This window comes from Hyalella azteca, unplaced genomic scaffold, assembly GCF_000764305.2.
Source record: "Hyalella azteca isolate HAZT.00-mixed unplaced genomic scaffold, Hazt_2.0.2 contig9713, whole genome shotgun sequence".
NCBI lineage: Eukaryota > Metazoa > Arthropoda > Malacostraca > Amphipoda > Hyalellidae > Hyalella > Hyalella azteca.
Genome location: NW_025939775.1, coordinates 50387 through 75348, shown reverse-complemented (window position 1 = coordinate 75348; position 24962 = coordinate 50387). Strand labels below are relative to the sequence as shown.

Sequence of the window (24962 nt, the reverse complement as noted above, 5' to 3'; positions counted from 1 at the left end):
TACACATGTAACAAACAACGTAGACAAAACATCGAGAGCGTTCAGCAGACCTTTATACTCGAGACCCTTCCGCCTGAAGAGGACGATAGCGGCAACCACGACGATTAGGAACAGGATGCCGCCCAAGATGGCGACCAGGGTTGTGATCAGAGGCAGGGTCTCTGTTATCAAATTATTTTTATATTATATATTGAATATTATATTTCAAATTCTATACATTTATTATAATCTATATTTAAATCTATATATATACTGTTATAAAACATGGGTACGAATGAATTCTTTTAGATTTACATAAAATTCTTTTACTCTCTGTTATTGAATTATTTATATATTATATATTGAATATTATATTTCAAATTCTATATAATTAATATATTCTATAATTACATCGATATGAATATACTGAAATAGAAGATTGGTACAAACGAATTTTTTTAGATTTACATAAAACTCTTTTACTAATAACAGTTAACTTTATTTACTTTAATTAAAGTGCGCGGCGTTCAGGTGTAAAGGTTTTTTAAGAATTCAACTTTTTTCAGACGAAAAATTATGCATCATAAATGAGAATCATTGAAGTGATGAAACACAAGTAAGAAAAAAGAATTCACAGTGTGATAAATAAATACACGAGAAAAAAGTCGAATTTACCACACCGCGAATTGGAGCTAATTATTGATCAGAAATTTAATGCCCAAAGAGACAGCAAAATGCATTAGGAGATACATCAATAATCGGATTTATGAGTGATCCCATTTAAATTCGTTAACACAATACTTAACGGCATGTATTTCTTAGTTAAAGTTTGAGCGCCATTTTTGAGCTTCGCTGCATTCCGAATTTAAGGCAATACAAAAATATTTCACGGTTCTGAGTTACGGAAAATTGGGTAAAAATGAGCAGTTACAACAACTTTACTTGACATAAAAAATTATCTTCGCTTACTTTAGCTCGGGTGTAACGGGAGCTCGGTTTTAATACAACTACCAAATTGATAGCAATGGTAACAGTTACTCACGTTGCTGCAGTAACAAACTAACAGTAATGATAACAGTTACTCACGTTGCTGCAGTAACCAACTAACAGTAATGGTAACAGTTACTCACGTTGTTGCAGTAACAGAACAATCGCAGTATCTGAGCCGAATGTGTTGTTGGCAGTACAGTTGTAAGGGCCGAAGTCTTCTTGTCTGGCGCTGAAAATTGTGAGCGTGTTTTCCACCCCCGACGCCGTCGGTTCCTCCTCGGTGATGTACTTGTGCTGATCTGCACACAGAGAAATCAGTCAGATTTTGTCCAAATATTGATACTCATTTTTGCGCAGTGTGGGTAATTCTGTCCAAGTTTGGCTATAAAAAAGTTCGTGTCAGTGCTACGTACAGAAAGCGTGTCATTATTTTGATTATATGACCCATGTATTTTTCTGCGTGTCAAGACAAAAATGCTGTTAATGCTGCTTGGAAAATCACAGAAACTAAATAAAATAAACTATTGTAATTTATATGCGAATATTAAATGTTATATGATTAACAAGTTGCCCTAACTGACCAGGATAAATAGTTGTCCCGTATAAAAGTTGCTAAAATTAGTTTCAAATATCCACTATGAAGTAAAAGATAAAATTTGAATAAAATATAAATATAAACAAATAAAATGTGTATATAAAAAATGAACTATGACTGATAAGTAAATACAAATGTCGCGTATGGAAATATAATAGGATTATACAGAAGCCATGTCTGACCGGGATAAATAGTTATTATTATTGTTGTCCCAGATAAAAGTTGCCAAAATTATTTCCAAATATCCACTATGAAGTGGGAAAATATGACTGATAAGTATATACAAATATCACGTATGTAAAAATACTAGGATTATATATAAGCCATGTCTGACCGGGATAAATGGTTACTCCATGCCGAGACCAGGTGATAAGAAATAAACTATGACTGATAAGTAAATGCAAATGTCGCGTATGTAATTATAATAGGATTATATAAAAGGCATGTGTAAATACAAATATCACGTATGTAAAAATACTAGGATTATACAGAAGCCATGTCTGACCAGGATATATGGTTACTCCATAACGAGACCAGGTGACGGAGGTGGGACGCGGGATGGCGTGCAGGCGACACTTGAGTCTCACGGTCCCGCCGGCGACGCCGTAGTGACGCTGGTCAGGCTCCACCATCGGCGCCCCGCGCATGCGCACTGACAGCGCGTGCCAGATCTGAACAATAGTTAATAAATTAATATTACTTTTATATATTAAGTTCCGCGCACCGCGTATGCCAGATCTGAATGATAATTAATATTAATTTTATAAATTAAATTCGGCTCACCGTGCGTGCCAGATCTATAATATTATTAATTATAATTAATAGTACTTTATAAATTAGGTTCAGCGCTCGACGCGTGCCAGATCTGAACGGTTAGTAATGAAATTACAGATTATATAATGACATAGGCGTACCGGTCATGCGTCCTGACAGTGCATGCCAGATGTGAGCAACTCTAAATTTTCTTATTATATATTGATATTTGTACACCACCAGTGCGGTATTCAAAAATATTAATCTCAGATATTTGATGGCTAGAAGGATCTTCAGCTATTAATGTACAGTGGATGTTTATTAGATGTTAATTTAAGTATAAGTAACACATGAATAAAATAAGAGGATAATTTTTTTATTTTTACCTTAGGTAGTGTGAATGGCTTAGGTAAATTGAATGGCTTAGGTAAATTGATTGGCTAAGGTAATTTGAATGGTTTAGGTAATTTGTCGTAGGTAATTTATTACCTCAGTGAAGCCAGTGACCGTGGCTCTGCAGTTATAGGTGCCGACGGTGGCTGCTGAGACCGTCACTGTCATGGTAGCTCCGATGTGGATGACCTGCAAATGTCGTATTTTTTTGTGACTCACTATGGCATTTCAAAAAGTTTATTGTTGCATAGCATTCATAGCAAGCATAGCATAGCATAGCATAGCATAGTATAGCATCTTACATTATATTTAATCAATTTTAATTACATTAAAATTGCCTCCAATGCGGTGGGCATGCTCAAATAATTTTACATTTTTTACACAATGAAAATGTATTGGTAAAGTTTCATCGTTATTTAGTTTCAAGTGAACAATCTTTTTTAGTTAATTCGGAAGAATTAGTGACTTTCCATGGTCTCACTACCTTGAATAAATACTCTGCCATTCATGAATTCACAATCACCGTACATGATACGAAGTTGATAATAATTTAATTATTAAGTTTCGTCAGACTTAAGTTTAGAGTTTTGCCTAATTTACGATCTTGAAGGGAGTTAAATGCAACTACCTCCATGGGTGCAATATTGGCAAATTTTGTCGCCAGTTTATCTTTAATGACTCCAAGTTAACGAGCTCCAGCGAAAAAGATCTTCATTTAATTACATTTTCTGTGGCAAATTAAGGCAGATGGTCACAGATATTTGACCTCCTGGACATCTTTCCGTCAAGTTTTAAAATTTGCAGTGGACATTAAATTTATCCCAATTCACTAAACATATTTTCATGAATCTTCGCATCCAGAATTTATTACAGCCTTCCGGTGATATTTGGAAGGTGGGATATGTTCAGGTTCATACATAATTCGCAAGTATTGTCCAATATACGCGCTACTTATCAAAAACGCTATTCCATAAATAGAACTTAGCTACCCGCAGTTAAGACTAATTTAATTATATTTTCCTCTGTGGTCGTAACCGCGTCACTAAATTAGTTGTTAATTATAATTTGCATTTTACTTCTGTGAAGTTTGCTCAAGAAGTAATAGCGAAAATTTGCTTATAGCCTAAAATAGAACAAAAGGCCGCGATAAATTCGATTGTAAAGCTTCACTGAAAGTTATGCAGAACATTTATAACATTAATTTAGGATAACAGCAAATAAATATTAGAAAACTTCCTGTCGATAAATTTTGAAACATATTCTTAATAATTGTACAAGTAATATTCTCCAATTAAATAAGACTTATATCAATTTATGACCTTGTCAGAATCCTTATGCGTCCAAACGATCTCCGGGGTTGGATTTCCGTCGACATCGCATGTCAGGTTCACGGATTTTCCGAGTTCCGCATCCGCGTCTTGCGGTTCCGACTTGAAAGCTGGCGCATCTGAGGGCGGAAATTGAATGCAGATGCTAAGTTTTGACAATAAATTGTAAAGTCCAATTAGAAATGACATTACAAAAATTCCAGAAAAAATGTTAATTAATCATTTATTCCCTGTTTCTCAATTAGTAAATTAAAATTAGTACAAATTTTTATCAAAATTTTGAGTGGTAAATTGAAAACTTGTTATAAATTTTTAAACTTCGCAATTTAATCTGGTGCGAGGACAGCTGATCTCAGCCGGCCGCAGTTTTGGATCGCAAACAGCCATAAAAATTTGTTTTGTCCATATTGAACCACATTTTCATCGATCATATTTCATTAGAGACGCGCACAAAAAAATGGATAGTATATTTATTATGAAATTCTGCTTTTCAATACTAAATCCATCATTCATTGAACGAGAAAATGAATTTAAGCGAACACTTCGCTTATAAAATGAAATGTTCGCATCCGCTAACATTTCGCGGATGGATAGCTCAGCCCTGTCTCAACATTGCTGAAGTTTAGAATGTAATCGCATTAAAAAACATCTGCTTATAACATCTAATTTGAAATATATAACAATAAACCGTATGAAAATTCAATAATTATATATAATGTGATTTAGAGGAGTATTATTGATGGAAGGCGAATTGTGAAAATGTTTCTTTTAATTAATCGGTTTAACGAGAAAATAATTGATATAATAAATAAGTAGAAAAATATTTGCTATAATTGATTTAATGGAAGATCTATATTAGATTTAATTAAAAAATAATTAAGGGAACGAGAAAATATTGGGCATATCTTAATTCAGTACAGTTATGTTTTTTTCAGTTAATTATTCATCACATATAAGTCGGTAATTAATCAGGTTAAAGTTGATTCTTTATGAGATGCAAGTTCATTAGAAGGAGTTCTCGTATTTTTACTTTCATCATCAACACTTATCTCACATATATGTACATTGAAGAAAAATTCCATTGTGAGTTGTAAGTATAGATAAAACTGTCCATTAACTCCTCGAATATTTTCCGCGGTCTTTTGTACCCTTTTCTCTAATACTTCAAGTAAATACTCTTCACTCACATTCAACAGCCTGAATATCACTTACTACATCATTCACTAAATGAGGGAACTCTAAGCACACTTCACTCACATTCAACAGCCTGAATATCAATTATTACATCATTCACTAAATAAGGAAACTCTAAGCACACTTCACTCACATTCAACAGCCTGAATATCACTTACTACATCATTCACTAAATAAGGAAACTCTAAGTACTCTTCACTCACATTCAACAGCCAGTTTGTGGTTGGCAGACGTTGTCCCGATGTCGTTGGTGACGAAGCAAGCGACCGTAGACTTATGTAGACTTCTCGTGACGTTCTTCATGGTAAACGTCGGGCCGTGGTCCGCCCCCTCTACAGTCACACCCCCCACCTCCCACCGGTACACTAGCTTGCTGGGGTTGCCTTCTGCGGTGCATGTGAATACAACCTGCACAACGATATATAATTATTTACTTTATTCTAATTTAACAACTAAGAATTTAGTTTTTCGAATTATTCAATTTAATTTTTCAAATTATTCATTTAGTTTTTTAAATTATTTAATTCAATCTAATTTTAGCAATTAAGAAATTTAAAGTTGGAAATTATTTAATATAAGTTTTAAAATAATTTAATTTAAGTTTTAAAATTATTTAATTTAATTTTGAAATTGATTCAATATAAGTTTAAAATAATTTAATTTCATTTCTTAATTTACTTAATTAAATTATTGCATTATTTAATTTTATTTCTCGTACGACCAAGGCACTTCTTTTACTTTCTTTACTTCTAAATTGGCGGACATTTTCATTGCATGTTCGGGGAAGAATTGTAAAATATTAACAAGAGAAAGATATATTTATGTGATGATAACATGAACACTTTCGTAATTTTCTTTTTAGTTAAATTCAGGAACATCTTTTTAATGTTGGTTGTAGAATTGTTATTTGTAATCCTATAATTGACCTATTTTGGCCCAACCATTTTTGAGTACAAGACTAGTTGCAGATTCTATGCAAAAAATACAATTTTCAAACGAATGAAGATGAATGAAAAACTATTACTACAACTGTATTATTCCTACGGGGTTTTCAAATCACCATTGATTTGAAAACCCCGTAATTTGAACGGGGAAAACCCCCATTGTAATTTTAATTTATTTATCATTTTCTAGCTTTATTTTATTGATGTGCATCACCATACATGTTACAACACGTGCAATGGGAACATTTATCATACAAATAAATATAATAAATTACCTGTGAGAATTTGAGAATATTTTAAATAAGGCAACAAATCTAAGGTATTCAAATAAATTGAAGTCATTTAAATCTAGAAAAATTATGCTATTACATCACTTACATCATCGCTTTCAGTGATTTTGACTGAGTCAGCAACTATCTCGAGTTAAAAATATCGGGTATTACAAACAAATAAAAGTCATTTGAATATTTAAAATTATACTATTACTTCACTTACATCATCGCCTTCAGTGATTTTGACTGAGTCAGCAGCAATCTTGACCTTGGGAGGATATTTGACGGTCATAAGGACGCTCCTGACGATGGGCTCGTCCATGGCGACGTGTGCGACGTTGCACGTCAGGTTGACGTTATTGTACGTCTCGTCGGGCGTGAGGTCGAGCGTGTTGCGCACCGACACCAGCGAACTGTTGGGCATCTCAAGCGTCGTCGTCTCCGTGCCTTTCTTGATCTTTTCGCTGCCTTTGTACCACTCGATCTGGGGTAAAGGTTATTTGGTCTGGGGTAAAGATTATTAGGTCTGGGGTAAAGATTATTAGATCTGGGGTAAAGACTATCAGATCTGGGTAAATATTGTTAGATCTGGGGTAAAGATTATTAGGTCTGGGTGAAGGTTATTAGATCTGAGGTGAAGATTTATAGGTCTGGGGTAAAGATTATTAGATCTGGGGTAAAGACTATCAGATCTGGGTAAATATTGTTAGATCTGGGGTAAAGATTATTAGGTCTGGGGTAAATATTATTAGGTCTGGGTAAAGATTATTAGATCTGGGGTAAAAATTATTAGATCTGGGGTAAAGATTATTAGATCTGGGGTAAATATTATTAGATCTTGGGTGAAGATTATTAGATCTGGGGTGAAGATTATTAGATCTGGGGTGAAGATTATTAGATATGGGGTAAGGTTATTAGGTCTGGGGTGAAGATTATTAGATCTGGGGTAAAGATTATTAGATCTGGGGTGAAGATTATTAGGTCTGGGAGAAGATTATTAGATCTGGGGTGAAGATTATTAGATCTGGGGTAATGATTATTAGATCTGGGGAAAAGGTTATTATTACGATACCACTCATAAAAATTAATGTTTATGCTCTAGATGATGTGAAAAATAATAGCTCGACTATAATTGCTCATTTAGATGTGGGAAAGAATAAAAATATTGCTTTGTCGTTCACGAAAATGGATGCCGATAGATCTGGGAGAAAGGAGTTAATTACTTTGCTATTCATGAATTGCTATTCCATGAAAAATTGATTGGTTTCATGAATTCGGGACAAATTAAGCTTAGCAATGCTAATGTGAAGCCAACAAGTGACGTACGAACATGATAAGCAATTCTTCGACCGAATGACAAAACACGAATAAGAATACTATTAATATTTTATGTATGACGAAATACGGAAATTTGTGTCCGCTCATTATGCAATAGATGAAACAAATATCGCATGATAGACTTTTTTCGCTAAAGTTCAATTTATTAGGCCCTAAATTTAATTCTGACCAAATTTAAACTACTTGATAATTTCTCTTGACTTGTTTTAATATGGAAACTTTCGCGTCTTTTACGTGACTAACCTTAAAGAAACTTGAGCTCCCGAACTCACATATGAGATTTGTTTATAATTCATAAAGCATTATAATATATTTTTATTTAAGGCTATTGACCCAATTGAGGGGTAGAACTCGTCAAGGTAGCAGGCCAAGAAAATCATGAAATCTGGAATGCACATTGCCGATCAGACAAAAAAAACCTAGTACAATATAATAAACTTCATTTATACCTCAAGTTCTAGCAAGAAATTTAATTTTGAGAACTCGGAGTTCTATATAAGCACTCACCGTCGATGCAGGTTTCGAGAACCTTGTACTCTAAAATTCACATTGTCGGCCAGAGAAGAAAATATAGCTCTCTAATATAATATAAAACTAATTTATACAACTTCAATTTCTAGCGAGAACCTTAACTTATAGAACCCTGAGTTCAATAAGCATTTGCTGTGGATGCAGTCTACGAGGTCCTTAATTGTGCTCTAGAATTTACACTGTCGGCTAGAGAAGAAAACATTGAACTCTAAAGTAAAAATAAACTATACCTAAGCATTAAAATGAGCACAATAACCGCTACATTGATACTTCGAGTTCTAGGTGGAACTTTAATTTTGAGGACCTTGAGTTCTATGAGCGCTCACCTTTCGAGAACCTGGCCATGCAGCTGATTCTGAAAGCTGGAACATTAATTTAGAGAACCTTGAGTTGTAAGAGCACTCACCGTGGATGCAGGCTTCGAGAATATACTGATAGCTGGAACTTTAATTTAGAGAACCTTGCGTTCTGTGAGCACTCACCGTCGATGCAGGCTTCGAGAACCTTGCCATGCAGCTGATTCTGAAAGCTGGAACATTAATTTAGAGAACCTTGAGTTCTATGAGCACTCACCGTGGATGCAGGTTTCGAGAACCTGGCCATGCAGCTGATCCTGATAGGCTCCCCGGCGGTGGCGGTGATGGGGGAGGGCCGGTCTATGGAGACCATGTCATCGTTGTTCTTGGGCGGCACGCGCACCGTGACGCTGGCTTTGCTGCTGAGCAACAAGGGCTCGCCCTCTGCAGCTCCGACCTGACACTGATATTCTGCGTCGTCCGAGAGCAGCAGTGTGCGAATGTTCAGGTGCCATTCACCTGATTAATGCGAAGAATGAAATTAGATCAGCAGCTGACATTCATCTGATTAATGTGGAAGAATGAAAGTAGATCAGCAGGTGTCATTCAGCCGAGTAATGAAAATTATGAAATTATATTAGCAGCTGACATTCACCTGATTAATGGGAAGAATGAAATTATATTAGCAGCTGACATTCACCTGGTTAATGGGAAGAATGAAATTAGATCATCAGGTGCCATTCACTTGATTAATGGCAATTTTAAATAACATCGTCAGGTGCCATTCACGTGATTAATGGCAATTATGAAATTAGATCGGAAGGTGCTAATCACGTGGCTTATGAGGATGATTAAATATAAATTAAATTAAATTGACGCAAGCCTATGGACTCGTGTAGCGCAAGCCTTTCGCCACACGAGTGGCGAAAATGCCGCTGATTGCTGTGGATAGTTGAATGAGGTTGGCAACATTCGAATGTTCAGGTGTCATTCTTAATAAGTGAGTTCAGTAATAATGAGATACGCGAATAACGTATTTAAATTGCCTTTTAAGAGTAAAACTGTAGATCTAATAGTTCGCCAAATTTTGTCCTTTGACCAAAGATTAAAAAAAATAGTTTATCACAGTTACTGTTTCATACCTTTTTCTGCTGAGCCTATGATGCTGTAGCGGTCGTATCCTAGCAAGGACCGACTCGTGCCGAGACCGAACCCGTCTTGGGTCCATTGAACCGCTCCTCTGAGATCCTTAATCGTACACTTCAGGGTAACATTTTGCCCTAAAACTGCAGTAACTGGCTTTGGTTGCTCAGTGAACTGTTGTGCAGTGTCGCTTCTATGTGTGAAAAGAACCATATACACTGTTATAATCAAAATAGTTCTTTGAATCACGTAGAAAGGATTTCTGAACCTCGATTGTGGCAGTCTCTCCTCCATTTTCTTTGAATAGAAAACGCGCGTTTTTTACCTCATAAAAAACGTAAAATATTAGGGTAATCTATATAATTCCTATGACAGATCTCTTTCTTTTCGCACTACTAATTCTCATCTTCACCGCCGATGTACTCTCAAAACGTTATCTGCAAAGAAAACGAGGTAGGGTTAGAGTCATAAGAATTATAGAAAAACTCAGATATCAAAACATTATTTTACATTTACATTAAAACTGAAGAAAAATGCTCTAATTTAATATTATTACAATAATAACAACAGAGGCGGTACAGGCATGGAGTCTGGACATATTTTGAACAAAGTATAAAAATTCACAGATTGAATAGGGAGCAAAATAATGGATTTTGCACGTTACAAAAGTTCAGATGACGCTCGTCACAGTCACTCGGTTCGATAAAAATCGCGTTTTCTAGGTAGAAAGTTTCAACAAATATTTTCTCTTCGTAATGTTCATGGTTGTTCTCGGTACAGGACGAATTAATTATTTTATCTATCAATGTAAAGTTGACAGTGGAAGGAACATTCACTAGGAAATCCTAACGAGGATGGCAGTACATTTCCACCACCAAAGAATCTTTAAGTACGAAAGAAAACTAAGAACTCCAATTAAACGTGTGATGTAACCAAAATGTCACTGAGAAACTATTTTTTTTATTATCTTCCATCCGTTGTTAGAAAACTTATCATAAAGCTTATAGAATAGAATAGAAGTGTCGGCGTTGAAGAAATAGGTCCATGGCCTGTTGCCGATTCTTGAACTTTTCGTGACTTAATTCACAAGGGATCCGGCCTTTGGAACCCGATCTTTCCATAACCCGATCTTATCCTTTGTACTGTGATGTCTAAATTTGTAGAGCTCGATTCTTGGTACGACGAAGACGTTATATTAGGCAAGGCGCGTGTGTTCACTTAACAAACAATTCATAATTGCAATTATTTTCACTAGATTGGAACCAAAATTCAGTATAAGCTCGGAAAGTAAGTTTGAACCAAATGCGTAACTTATATCATGCAAAAATATTTAGGTTAAGTAGTACATTTTTTTTAGATAGGGCGATACAATACGTACAGCAGCTGAGGCCAATTTTCATCTACAAATATATATATATTTTTTTTTCAGAACAACCATGATTGCTCTAGTAACTGGAATTGTATAGTCTTGCAGAAATGTATCTCAGTAAACACTTTCCAAAACATGTAAATAAAATCGGTTTAGAATAAAAGGTTTAAACCTTAAAATTAATTGAATTCTTGGAACCACTACACGCGTGAAACTATGAAATTGTAAGGCCTTAAATACTCTGCAATTCTTTACGTCTCGTATCCAGAATACTTCCCCAAACGCTGGAAATAAAAAAACTCTACTCGGAAACTCTCGACAAACGCTTAGGTTTTACGCGCAGGCGACATCGTTGCAGGAAATATGAATAAATTTGCATATTACGCGATTCATGATTCATGCCCGATAACGAGCGTCCGTCTGCCTTCGGTGTCATGATTATGGAGCATAAATGGAACGCGTTTGACGTGCGCTCATGCGGAATGCGGATCGCAAGAAAATGACGCTTTCAACTTTCGCAGGGTTATGGATTTTATGATGAAGTCATACGAGTAATTGCTATAAATGTTAGGGTATAAAATCTTGCAAATAACTTTAAAGAACTGTCGGTGGAAGTGTGATAATCGATAATGTATGAACAAATCGAATGAATTGTTGATTAATAATGTTGGTGCAGAATAAGGATGTTTCAATAATATTTTCAAGCGAAAAAAATATAAAATCCATAACCCCATTTTTATTTTAATATTCAGCATCTTTAGAGCAATATTCAATGAATTTTCCAGGCACCAATATGTACTATAATTTTTAATAATTTACCACGTTATTATTTAGGTCAACGGTAAGAAGATTCCAAGGGCGGCCTTGAATAATTGATTCGAATTTGAATACTCTAAGAATATTGTAATATTGCACGAGATTGCGGAAAAATTGATAACAGAAAAAAACACAAAATCTATTTCCGAAAATTTTTGAAAACTGCGAATAATTGTTAGGAGAATACAAGCCTGAACTTTTTGCGTTTCTATTTATAAGCTTCTTAGGCAGTTCTGGAAAGCTGCCAAAGTCCCTCACTGGCGGAAAACATTAGTAATGCATGAAGGATTTATTTTTACCCTGTCGAAATTTTAGGGGAAATTTTTCTCATAAAAAAACCCGCAGGTCACAATAGCAGCTTTGATATTTACTCATATCTTCATTCACCTACATTCAAAATACCCGCTGATTTGTGAATACTATGTATTTGGTATGGCTTGCCTGTGTGATGAATGAATGTATGAATAATAATGCATGAACGCGAGTCCTTAAACTCAAGTATTTCAAAATTTAATATAATTTTAACATAAGAAATGTCCTTCGCAAAGCTTTCCAATTTTTGTACTCATCAGCAGTCATGGAAGCTGCTAAAAATTGCTTGACTTCTAGTTTTCTTTAAGTAAAGCTTTTACTAAGTTGAATACTTGTGATTTTGTTCATCACGATGATGACGAACACATTATATGACAGTACGTTACTCTTTACATTAAATATATGGATGAATCGTAACATATTAATGATGAACGGTCCTGAATTCTCGGACACTCCTCAAAAATTTAGATTTGTTGGATTAAAATATTGATCGCAAGCAATTATCTGATGAAATTTATCTTAAACTCGTAAAAATTCTTACACGACTTTTCTGGCTGCTTATAAATAAGGGAAATTTGAATAAATTTATGATGTATAATTCCGAGTGATTATTTCGAGATAAAATTGAGTGCAAAAAAAGTCTTACCGTTTTTAACTGAATTAAATTCGACTATTAATGCTCGGTACCATTACATGCCTCGTATATAATTAGAGTTGTTAATATAAAAATCTAGTTTTCCCAGTACGCAGAGCTAACATGCCCGCTAGCGTTATGTCATATTCAGTAATGAATATAATTTTCTCTAAATCAATGTCATAAATTTAGCCTGAGCACGGAACTGATTGCTTTCTAATTACCGTGGTACGACATTAAATTTCACATCTGAACTTGCGATACAGAAATAAATTAATTTTTAACTGCACTGCATTATTCGAATAGCAAAAAGTTATGTTTGAATGATATTTATTTAGCCTAAGGGTTTCTTGCTCAAAATTCTTGAATGATTTATTGGTGGCCAATTATAGCCGTGTATTTTATATATGCCAGCATTTTTCAGGCAGGCTTTTTATATATGCCAATGATAGCCTGCATTTTTCAGTTACCACGCAATTCAATTAATTGTTTCCATAAAAATATTGGAATTTACTAACCAAGTTAATGGCGGCCGTTAAGTTAAAAGAATATATGCGTGTTCTAACGATATAGCGTCGTTGCTTCGATTACATATGAAATTTAAAATTGTATTGGGTGATTAAATATTGATGTCGATTTTGAATTCATTTAATACGTAGCAACTCGCGTCCGATTCTCATTTCTCTTCAACTTAGTCATGATTTTTATCAGTCCAACATGGCGAAAAGTTGATCGGTGCGCGACTTGACGAAAAAATGATCGACCTAGAACGTGGCGAGAACTGATCAATTTACAACGTGGCGAGAAATTGATCGACATAAAACGTGGCGAGTAATTTATGGGCATAGAACGTGGCGAGAAATAGATCAGCCCTACAACCTGGCGAGTAATTGATCGTTTACGAAACGCTGCGGGTAGAAATTATGTAAAAACATTCAATAATGGACTGCAGAGAGTGCAATACTGACGTGCCGCTGATTCTGTTTCATGCTCAGCGCGCTCAGAAAATTGAATGTGTCATGTCCAAATAACGACGCACACTCTTTTCGTCACGTACTCAATTATATACATATAATGTGAAGGCCACCGCGTCATTTTTCGTCACATGCTCAACCAACGTGAAGGCCACTGCTTCGTTTTCGTCACATACTGCGGGCATGTGCAGACGTCGGCATGTGATCTTAAGACTCATTTAAGAGGGGAAATGAGGCGTGTAGGCGAGGCGACCGTCAATGCTGATGGATGTGTGGGCCGAGGGCACAGGAAATGCGTGGCGTGAGAAAGGTGCCCTCCTGAGGGCCATCTTATCCTAGGCAATTACTCAGCATTTCCTCCAGACGTGCATTTCTTAATTTAGTAATTCTTTCATTAACTTTCTAGCTTTCAGCTGTACATATACGGCGCCTTTCAAAATCGAATTTTCTGTTATGTATAAAACTCATTCGTCCAACTGGGCAATATATCGCTTATAATTTCAGTCTCCGATAGGTCCAGGTAGACATATATATGTCTGTAGCAGTATTTTTAATGAGCAAATCTCAGTAATGCTTCATGATTACAATGTGATGTTTTGTCCGATCAAGAAAGGTGGTCGCTAAAGGGATAAATGAGAAATTGTTTCATTCAAGAATAATATCTCTGTATAACACGATAAGTTTGTAAATTTTTTCCAATTGAGTTTTTTATAATAAGTATTCCAAATAAAGAATTAACGTTGTACTGAAGTATATTAATTTTTTAAATAATTTAAAATTTTCTGAAAATGAACCCATATAATGAATGTCAGGCATATTTGCCACAGAAAGCAGTGAGCGCTACTTCCCATTAATAGCCTGTCTTTAAATATGATGATTTTATTTATAAATTTAAAATTGTGAAGGATTTTCCTAAACCTTACCGGAATTTGTCTTTTTTCACAGACTTTAACATATTTGTATTAGTGCTGGTTTAAGTGGCCAGCTAAGCGTTCAGTGAAGCAAATGCCTTGTAGCCGGGAAACTTGTCTAAATTATTAAGAATTTCCGACGTGAATCTCTATGAATATATAGGAACATATTAAGAATATTCTTCAATAGATGAGTGAGAATATAAATAAGTGACCCAAGAACGATGCACTCTTCACTCTTGTGTGGGTAATCCTGCACGACTGCATTTTGACCCGGCAAAACAGCGTATCATTGCTTCGTGCAGAACGTGTCTATATTAATAGTCTATACTTAATAATAAATTAATTAATAAATTAATTAGTCAAATTAATAGTCTATATACAAGACCAATTGATTTTTTTTGAGTGATATCAAGTAGGATGAAAGTCTTGTTGTTTAAGCAGCGATTGAATCCATCATCAACAATCGCGGCGGATTGTTTGGAATATTATAATTAAAGCGCAGCATATGAGTCCTGATTTCGTGGGAGTTATCACAATGGGTTTGCTATAATAGAGAAGCCAATTAATTTATTTATTGTTTAACATCACACATTGCGTGTCTGTTTAAAGTAAACATTGAACCCAACGCTTACTCTCAGACAAATGAGTGAGGCTTTGTTTAAATATCGATGCATTTTTTACCGTGTAATTCTGTCCCAGTTTGGTCCGGAAAACAAGGGTAATCCCAACCCAGTTATCCTGACAGTAATCCCGACCAAGGGTAATCCCCACAGAGCAGGAACAATCCCGTTCTGTGTTTCTGCTGTGGCTAATAAAATATATCACTATTTGGACACTATGACGCATTAATGTTTTTGAGTGCACGGTCGTGCCGATGTTTGTATAGCCGCTAATAGGCAACAAAAATCCGGCTCAGCGTTGGAGCATTTCCCTAATTCTCCTAAATTTGCGAGCTTGACAATATTGAATTCTGTTATAAATAAATCATAACTCAGTAGCAACCACGGGTCTAATCAAGAATTAAATAGAAACTTTATTATTATTTTAAATGAGTTGTTTTTAATGAACATGATAAATAGTTAGTATAATTAAATGAATAGAAATTAAAAATTGAGTGCCATAAATAGCGTAAACATTATAATTTATCGTAATATTGTAATCATGTTTGGTATTGTATTTATTGTTAGGTAAAATTGAGATATTATTTGCGCTTAACAAACTAAAAATAAGAAACGTTCTGGCACATGAAATTCTTAAAGAACATGAGCTGGTGGATAAGCGCTGTGGTGGAGGTGGAAGTACACGCGAAAATGGAGTTGGGGCAGCGTTTTTTGCAGATTTTTTATTTGCAAAGACGTTAATATCTGCTCAAAATTATCTAATATTGCGAATAAATAAATTTTTTTTATATTTTAAGGACGGCGTGGGTTAAATTGTATTCCCTCATTCCTTCAAAAATCAAACGAGAAAAAATTATACTTTATTGAGGTGAAAAATAATTGCTAAATTTGATATTTTTCAAAAGAAATTCAATGTTCCTGCAGATGACCTGGATTTCTATAGTATAGCCCCGTACTAATTGATTACAATGATACTCCGTCAGTATTGTTAGTGTAATCATATACGGTGGATCGCGTTACAAAGTACTGAAGTAGACGATAATAATATTAATAATAACGGTGTCACCGGTAATTAGGCCGTAGGCCTGTCCCCGCTTCTCAAAATCGCACAACATTCACAGATTGCTGCAGTTTCAAACCCGCGCCTCTCTGCTTCTATCCTAGTACTCTGAACTGCAACCACTGGGCCACATTGCACTGAATTAAAATGAGCCTAAGTGCGCCCATTGTTACATCATTTCAATGATACAGATCAGTGTTCGCCCTATCAATACAGTGACGCCTTCCCTTCATTTCTAGCATGAAAATAGCTTAATAAATATTATTCACGATGTGAATGAAATGTAACAAATTCTCTTGTCGCGGGAGAAATCCGACAAAAAAGCAGCTTTTTCGTGATGGTTAAAAAGAGCTTATAATTTATCGGGCCATCTGATGCTGCTGCCGAGCGAAGAAATTTTAAAATGTTTTAAATTTTTAAATGAAGACATTATGACTTATAGAAGACAACATAAGAATTAATTTCTTGAGGCTTGTGTGGCACGAAATTGGTCAATATTCTTTCCACGTGCAAGATAAAATTGCAAACCGTCTTAGAAATTTGAAGGCGGGATTTTTGACACTAATCAAGTACAATTATTTAATTGGTACAAAATACTAGAATTTCCAATAATTCCACTATATCGAAATTTAAAGTACACCATTCTGATAAATTCCCTTCTGTTCGCTATCATCCTGCCTTCTATTCAAATATCTGGGTTAAAGTAAAAAGAACATAACTTATCCTCCCTGCACGTAGCGTTAGAGTTTGGGAAAATCGTGCTACAAAACAGATAGGCTGTAAATTCAATGAAATCGTGTAATACATTGACCGATTGTCGCACTATGCAAATAAATTAACGTCAATATTGCCGTCAAAACTCCCGATGAAACGAGAGTCTTGTATTTATGAAATACGAACTTCTACATTGTAATTTTAAGAAGGATGCATTGGAGGTGTTACAGTTTTCGGAACTTGTTAAGAATAATCACCCCAGGCGTTACAGGGGTGGTTATTCTTAACAAGAACATTATAGAATTGTGTATTTATACCAAGGTTAATTGAATGAATAATACAAACAAATTAAGTCTATCTGAACATTTTCGAAGAATTAAATTCTGTTTAGAAAGATACATTGCATTTTATTAACAGGGATATACTAGGTATGTTTTCCTAACAAGGTCATACTGATGTACTTATATTCTTTACAAGATCGCAGTTTTCTCTATTTTCGTAAGTAGCGTTCAGCGTTCAGCGTTAGGGTTCCAGCGTACAGCGGTGGGGTTACAAGTTCTGTTTACATCCGCGTACGGTATGCATCCTGTTTACTGTTGGTACGGTGCATGTCGAGCTTCCGTTCCCAGGTCTTTTAAAGGAATTTCGCGAGGAATATTAGTCTTAATAATCCTATTTGTTTAAAATTTATATATTAATAACATCAGGCTTTCTTTTTTATAATGCAACATCCATTGAATTTTTAATGTGTCACTAAAAAGTATGAATAAAGGCTTCAGGTTTGCAGTGAGTCATTTGAAAATCTTAGTCTGTTAATTTCACCATCAACTCGACGCATAATATTTCGTTGTAATGTATTGTTCATTTTAGGCTGAATCTATATAATTATTGCAACCTTAAACAAAACGTGACTGTAAATTATTAATTAAACATTAATCCTCCTTATTCGAATATGTGCATTAAAATATTTCGAATTAACGAAGGGCTCACGTTCATGGGAATTATTGTTTAAACTCCCCAGTGATTTTCATGTATTTTTCTTTGGCATTCCAATTATATATCTTTTACAAGCACCAATTTTTTCGAAAAATTATGATTTTTTCAATTTCATTTTTTTTTTGGGACCGATTTTCTGTTTCCAGGCATTTGATCGTGGCAACAGGACAACAGATGGCACCGCCCTGGTCGTGGCAACAGGACAACAGATGGCACCGCCCTGGTCGTGGCAACAGGACAACAGATGGCACCGCCCTGGTCGTGGCAACAGGACAACAGATGGCACCGCCTGATCGTGGCAACAGGACAACAGATGGCACCGCCCTGATCGTGGCAACAGGACAACAGATGGCAACGTTTGCCACACAAGGGACAGCCTGAGCGTCTTAATCTGGCAACCACTTAAGGCTGGACTCGTTGTAGAAAAAATATCAGGTCGTTTATTTCTTGTGCTGCAATCATGGCCGATTTTTGGATGGCCATCGAATCCCCTACCGATGCCTGCTGCTAAGATGGATCTCAAAGTAAAGAAAAATGTTCAGTTTTTTTAAAGACAGTCGGAGAAAAATTAACTGAATTGAAGACGACTTTTTGGAAATGAAATGTGTAGATTATATGAAATGAAGACTGAGGTATAATAATGTTTGCGGACACCGTTTTATATTGTATTTCTTTACGTTATTGTCATCGGAACAAGTCAATATGTGCTTAACGATTTATTAAATAAGTAAAAAAGGCTAACATATTAGTCAACTACATATATTCTCTGACTAAGTGTTACTCCACCAACAAAATGATCCTAAATTACTTCAATATTTGGCCTGTACAGTTACCATTCAATGTAATGGTATTAATTGTATTACAGTAACATGGATCTAAGTCAAGTATCTCATTCAAGTATAATTGCTTTGGTAGTTCCAATTAGCAGCAAGGCCGGTCTCAGCTGCAATTTGCGGTGCAGCTTCCACCGCTTAGCGAGATTTACGTTGCTCTTCGCTAATAAAGCGATCATGTGCAAAAAATGGGCACAGCGAGGCGATTTATTCCCTCTTCTAACCACGGGAGAGAAGCTCTAGGAACACTCAGGTTTTAATCCTAAAAAATTGCCAATTTAACAGCGGAAAACTCTCTCACATATGCAATCATTTTATTGATTAATTGGGGTTTAATCTCTGGGCTCAAGGTTTTCTAGGGTTTTAAAAGTTTTTTTTTGTATTAATCTCTGGGTCTTTTCACAGTCTCGTACAAACAAATGTTACAAATATTTTGCGCAAAACGCTGGATTAAAAAGATATTTATTTGTGTATTTCAAATTGAAGTAGAGAATTCTGCTGAATTATCTCAGCACGAAGCAATCAATCTTTTTATTTTAGCTCATGAATATTTTTTTATTTCGCACAAGTGCTGTCTGAGTTCATACCTCATAATCTCTTTCTTTACCAATAACAGCTACAAACTACAATAAAAATTTAACTTAGGATTAATTTGTCCTACTCTCGGCAAGGCGTATATATAATCATTACCAACAGCACCGTGAGTGATTTAATCGATATTGGCACCTTATACACAGGCTATACCCCACATATAAAGTCATTATTCTCAGCAATTCGTGTACCTATCGTACCTGCAGTACCTTCCCTTTCCAATTACCCCAATCCCGTTATTACCCTAACATTGTCCTAAATTTAATTAGAAATATATTCTTATATATATTTCTAATATATATATATATATTTCATATCTTATATATATTTCTTATATATATATATTTCTTGATTATATATATCAAGAAATATATTCTCGTGTCAGCACCTCGAGCTGCGTTCGGAATTTGTGATGTGGTCAGTAAATTTCAGTTCAAATTCTCATGCGAATTAATCCTTGTAACTGCAAATTGAAGCCTAAGTAAATTTGTAAAAAACTTGCATTAAAACATCAGCGTCTGCATTAAATGGAGCGTCGAGGCTGTTGTTAAGCCATTCAGTAAATTGCTGCTAGCAAATATAGGCCTTGGTTAGGCCGTTTATTCCTACAGACATCCATTCTAAAGGTCGTACGTCTGGCGCGGCTTGATTGCACACTTCATGTCGTGGTAAAAATTGGAGGAACAAATTGCATATATTTTAGTGGATGACGATGATATGTCAACGATGTTTACTGCCGATTTGGCGTACAAGTTGCAAAAGTTTTATGCAAATTTGGATGCCGTTCTACAAGTCTGAATAACTGAGATTTTACAGCAATTCTCTGAAAATTTATGTAACATTTTCCTAACAACGGGAAAGTAAATAATTTAGCTAGCAAACAATATTTTATTCGCACTGGAAAATAAAACATGTCTTTTACTTTATTTGAGAAACGAAGAATAAGTATTGGAATCCTGGCAGATTTTGAATGTAATTGGGAAACCCAAATATATTGGGACGAGCGACTTGTGAATGTTCGAATCCCTGCTCTAAACTTCCCGTGAGATTCCGCGGTGGAAAAAGATCGTTCCGATGCTGTAGTTTGCATAACACTTGCCTGGGGAACAATAATTGATTCCCATTCATTCGAAAGTAATGGACTCACGAACTACTATAGCGGAATAGCTTCTCTTATTCTAATGGATATTTCGGAGAGCTTGTCTGTGATACACTCACGGAAATCAATGGTCATAGGGTTCAAATAGTGTCACACTTTATGCATGTAGCACTGACGTGCCCCTTTTGCAGGACCCAACTGGGTCCGCATGATCTATATAAGTGCAAAATTGCATCGCTATTTGGACAATCTCTCTTGGTTCTCTGAGTGTAGGTAAGGGGATCATTGCTCTGAATGACGTCACCGGATGACCGATAAGTGATCATTCGGCTCGTCCAAGTTCAGAAATTGAAGCCATCGACGGCTGAACGATCGCTTCAGAGAGCGAGTTTCATTACAAAGAAAGAGCAGACATTGTTTTTGTTAGTTGCCATTTCGGTTGCAATTTCCATATATAGAACTGCAGACTTTGTTTCTGTTTGTTGCCATTTCGGTTGCAATTTTTATATATTGAACTGCAGATTTTGTTTTTGTTACTTGCCATTACGGCTGCAATTTCTATATAGGTATAGAACTGCAGATTTTGTTTTTGTCAGTTGCCATTAAGGCTGCGATTTATTTAATCGAAATGCAGATTTTGTTCGTTTGTTAGTTGCCATTACGGTTGCAATTTCTATATATTGAACTGCAGATTTTGTTTTTGTTATGCTGGCTGTACGTTTGCAATATCTAGACACTGAAATGCAGACTCGGTTTTTCATAGTAAGAAAAATGTTGCAATTTTCTTGCATAATATTGCACATTTTGTTTTCATTAGTCGACAGTACGTGTGCAATTTTCCATTCAGTAAAGTTATCCAAAGGCTAACGTAATATACAGACTAAACGAATAATTCCTATTTTGATGTTTTCGCAGTGGCTGAAAGTGTGTATTTTTGGAACGTGCATAACCCAAAAAATTCTTTGCGTGCGTGAAATAGCAACTCGTGCTTTGCGATAAAAATCTTTGAATTTATTCTCGTCGCTCCCACGAAAAGCAAGAACTAAAAGTTGTCTGGTAAGAACTATAACGTGTCTGGCAAGAACTATAACGTGTCTGGCAAGAACTAGAACGTGTCTGGCAAGAACTAGAACGAGTCTGGCAAGAACAAGAACGTGTCTGGCAAGAACTAGAACGTGTCTGGCAAGAACTATAACGTGTCTGGCAAGAACTAGAACGTGTCTGGCAAGAACTAGAACGAGTCTGGCAAGAACAAGAACGTGTCTGGCAAGAACTAGAACGTGTCTGGCAAGAACTATAACGTGTCTGGCAAGAACTAGAACGTGTCTGGCAAGAACTAGAACGTGTCTGGCAAGAACTAGAACGTGTCTGGCAAGAACTAGAACGTGTCTGGCAAGAACTAGAACGTGTCTGGCAAGAACTAGAACGTGTCTGGCAAGAACTAGAACGTGTCTGGCAAGAACTAGAACGTGTCTGGCAAGAACTAGAACGTGTCTGGCAAGAACTAGAACGTGTCTGGCAAGAACTAGAACGTGTCTGGCAAGAACTAGAACGTGTCTGGCAAGAACTAGAACGTGTCTGGCAAGAACTAGAACGTGTCTGGCAAGAACTAGAACGTGTCTGGCAAGAACTAGAACGTGTCTGGCAAGAACTAGAACGTGTCTGGCAAGAACTAGAACGTGTCTGACAAGAACTAGAACGTGTCTGGCAAGAACTAGAACGTGTCTGGCAAGAACTATTACGTGTCTGGCAAGAACTAGAACATGTCTGGCAAAAACTAGAACGTGTCTGGCAAGAACTAGAACGTGTCTCACAAGAACTAGAACGTGCCTGGCAAGAACTAGAACGTGTCCGACAAGAACTAGAACGTGTCTGGCAAGAACTAGAACGTGTCTGGCAATAACTATTACGTGTCTGGCAAAAACTAGAACATGTCTGGCAAAAACTAGAACGTGTCTGGCAAGAACTAGAATGTGTCTGGCAAGAACTAAAACGTGTCTGGCAAGAACTAGAACGTGTCTGGCAAGAACTAGAACGTGCTGGTAAGAACTAGAACGTGTCAGGCAAGAACTAGAACGTATCTGGCAAGAACTAGAACGTGTCAGGCAAGAACTAGAATGTGTCTGGCAAGAACTAGAATGTGTCAGGCAAGAACTAGAACGTGTCTGGCAAGAACTAGAACGTGTCTGGCAAGAACTAGAACGTGTCTGGCAAGAACTAGAACGTGTCTGGCAAGAACTAGAACGTGTCTGGCAGGAATTAGAACATGTCTGGCAAGAACTAGAACGTGTCCAGGCAGCAGCCAATGCATACAAGAGAGGCCCGCCGACACAAGTAACATGTACACTAAAAAAAATGAATCGGTCATATTGTCCACATGATGACCCACTTTCTCACGCGCCGCACAAGCTAAGACCGAAAGTAGCTCTGATTGGCCAATTTGACGGGCCTAACTGGGCCAGGATAGCGTACGCATTGACGAAAAGTACATTGTTATTTGGACGATGTCTCAATCATTTCATTGTGTGTTCGGGGCTTAGGTAATAGTAATATTATTTTTGTAGTAATATTATTTTGTTTATATTATTAAGTAATATTATTTTAGCGATCAGTTTACATTGAGAAGGTATAAGGTCTCGCTGCAATGTTTTATTATAGAAGCGAGTTGAAGTTTGCCTTTGTTGTTTTATTATAGAAGCGAGTTGAAGTTTGTCTTTGTTGTTTTATTATAGAAGCGAGTTGAAGTTTGCCTTTGTTGTTTTATTATTGAAGCGAGTTGAAGTTTGTCTTTGTTGTTTTATTATTGAAGCGTGTTGAAGCTTGTCTTTGTTGTTTGATTATAGAAGCGTGTTGAAGTTTGTCTTTGTTGTTTATTTATTGAAGCGAGTTGAAGTTTGTCTTTGTTGTTTGATTATAGAAGCGTGTTGAAGTTTGTCTTTGTTGTTTTATTATAGAAGCGTATTGAAGGTTTCCTTTGTTCGAATTTCTTGTAAAAGTTTATTTCTTCACAAGATTTTAAATCTCACGGTCATATGAGATCATTCCTTAGTTAAGGATTAGGTTGAATTAATGAATTAATTTGTTATTTGATTGAATCTCGTAAATTTTCTGCGTAGAAATGAACGTCGTCTCCGAAACACACGTCAAACAGTCAATAACTTGCAATATTTAACTTCAATACTTCATGAAAAGGAAAGATATATTTGCGATGACAAATTTGCATGCTTCTTAATTTCACGAAGATCCTTTCCCTTGGCAATCACGGCAATGTAATTTGGGTCGTCGTTTAATTTACTTACTCTGACTGGGTTTTGAGTTACGGTGTCGGTTTTCCAGTGATGAGAAGAATTATTTATAGCGTGTAATAGTTAATTTAAGAATTGTAAGTAATGCTTGTAGCTTTGAAGGATAGATTTCGGCGAAAGCTTAGGGAAAGAATAATTCATTCAAAGAATCTCTAATTATATATTTAATCATAAAAGAAGCCTTATAATCTATTCGAGAGAAGTCTATTTATATATTCATGAAAATTCGTATTGTCGGTTCGAGGGAGGTCTATCTCCTTGAGAAAATAATAATTATCCAAATCAAGGAAAATCAATTGAAAAAAGTTACTTTGTTCTTAACTTTTGCTCTTCTTAACGCCGAGCAAATACTTCAAAGCATTCTGTATATTATAGCGATATATCTTTAGCTTACTTATATAATTTTTTCCATAAAACTTATTCATTATGGAAACCATTTTTCTTGACCATGAATTAGAACTTTAAAGCTAGATCGTGAAATAAAAAATGCTCAAGAATTTTGTTTAATAAATTTTAATTGATTGACTTGAAAAAGCATCGATTTTCACGTAGATGTAAGCGCGCAAGTAAATTAAAATAAAAAGATGCTTAAAATTTTGAATTCTTTCAGGTAGAGGTAACTTTAAGACTTATTGTAAGGCCTGTTACCTTCTTATCAGAAGCTTCCATTTAAACTTCATTAATTTTTTCATTCACTGTTTTTTGTTTGATGCCCGTCCTTTTCCATTCATTTTTTCTCGTAAAGATCAATGCAGTGAAGTCTCTCCCAATTACACAAGAGTTTAGCAATTTGTGAATGCGGGATCCCCTCGAAACAATATTTTTATGAACACATTTGAAAATTGAAAAAAAATTTATTCCAAATTTTCATCAGCTCCTACTGAAGCGGAAGTAAAGCTTATTTTCAATTGGTTTCTACGTCACTTAATGATAAAATATTTTTGTTTCTTGTAGAATTGTGACAATTAT

At 35.6% G+C, this 24962-nt stretch overlaps 1 protein-coding gene across 1 annotated transcript in view; it reads right to left on the bottom strand.

Moving 5' to 3' along the window:
• Positions 1–24962, bottom strand: part of LOC108669155 (irregular chiasm C-roughest protein) — a 55110-nt gene that overhangs the window by 3439 nt on the left and 26709 nt on the right. The window contains exons 2-10 of the mRNA XM_047882128.1: positions 9756–10193; positions 8891–9132; positions 6672–6932; positions 5436–5640; positions 4030–4157; positions 2807–2899; positions 2070–2235; positions 1110–1268; positions 51–161 (exon numbers count right to left, since the gene is read on the bottom strand). Coding sequence (XP_047738084.1) covers positions 51–161; positions 1110–1268; positions 2070–2235; positions 2807–2899; positions 4030–4157; positions 5436–5640; positions 6672–6932; positions 8891–9132; positions 9756–10050 — 1660 coding nt within the window. The 5' untranslated portion in view covers positions 10051–10193. The remainder of the gene's footprint in view (positions 1–50; positions 162–1109; positions 1269–2069; positions 2236–2806; positions 2900–4029; positions 4158–5435; positions 5641–6671; positions 6933–8890; positions 9133–9755; positions 10194–24962) is intronic.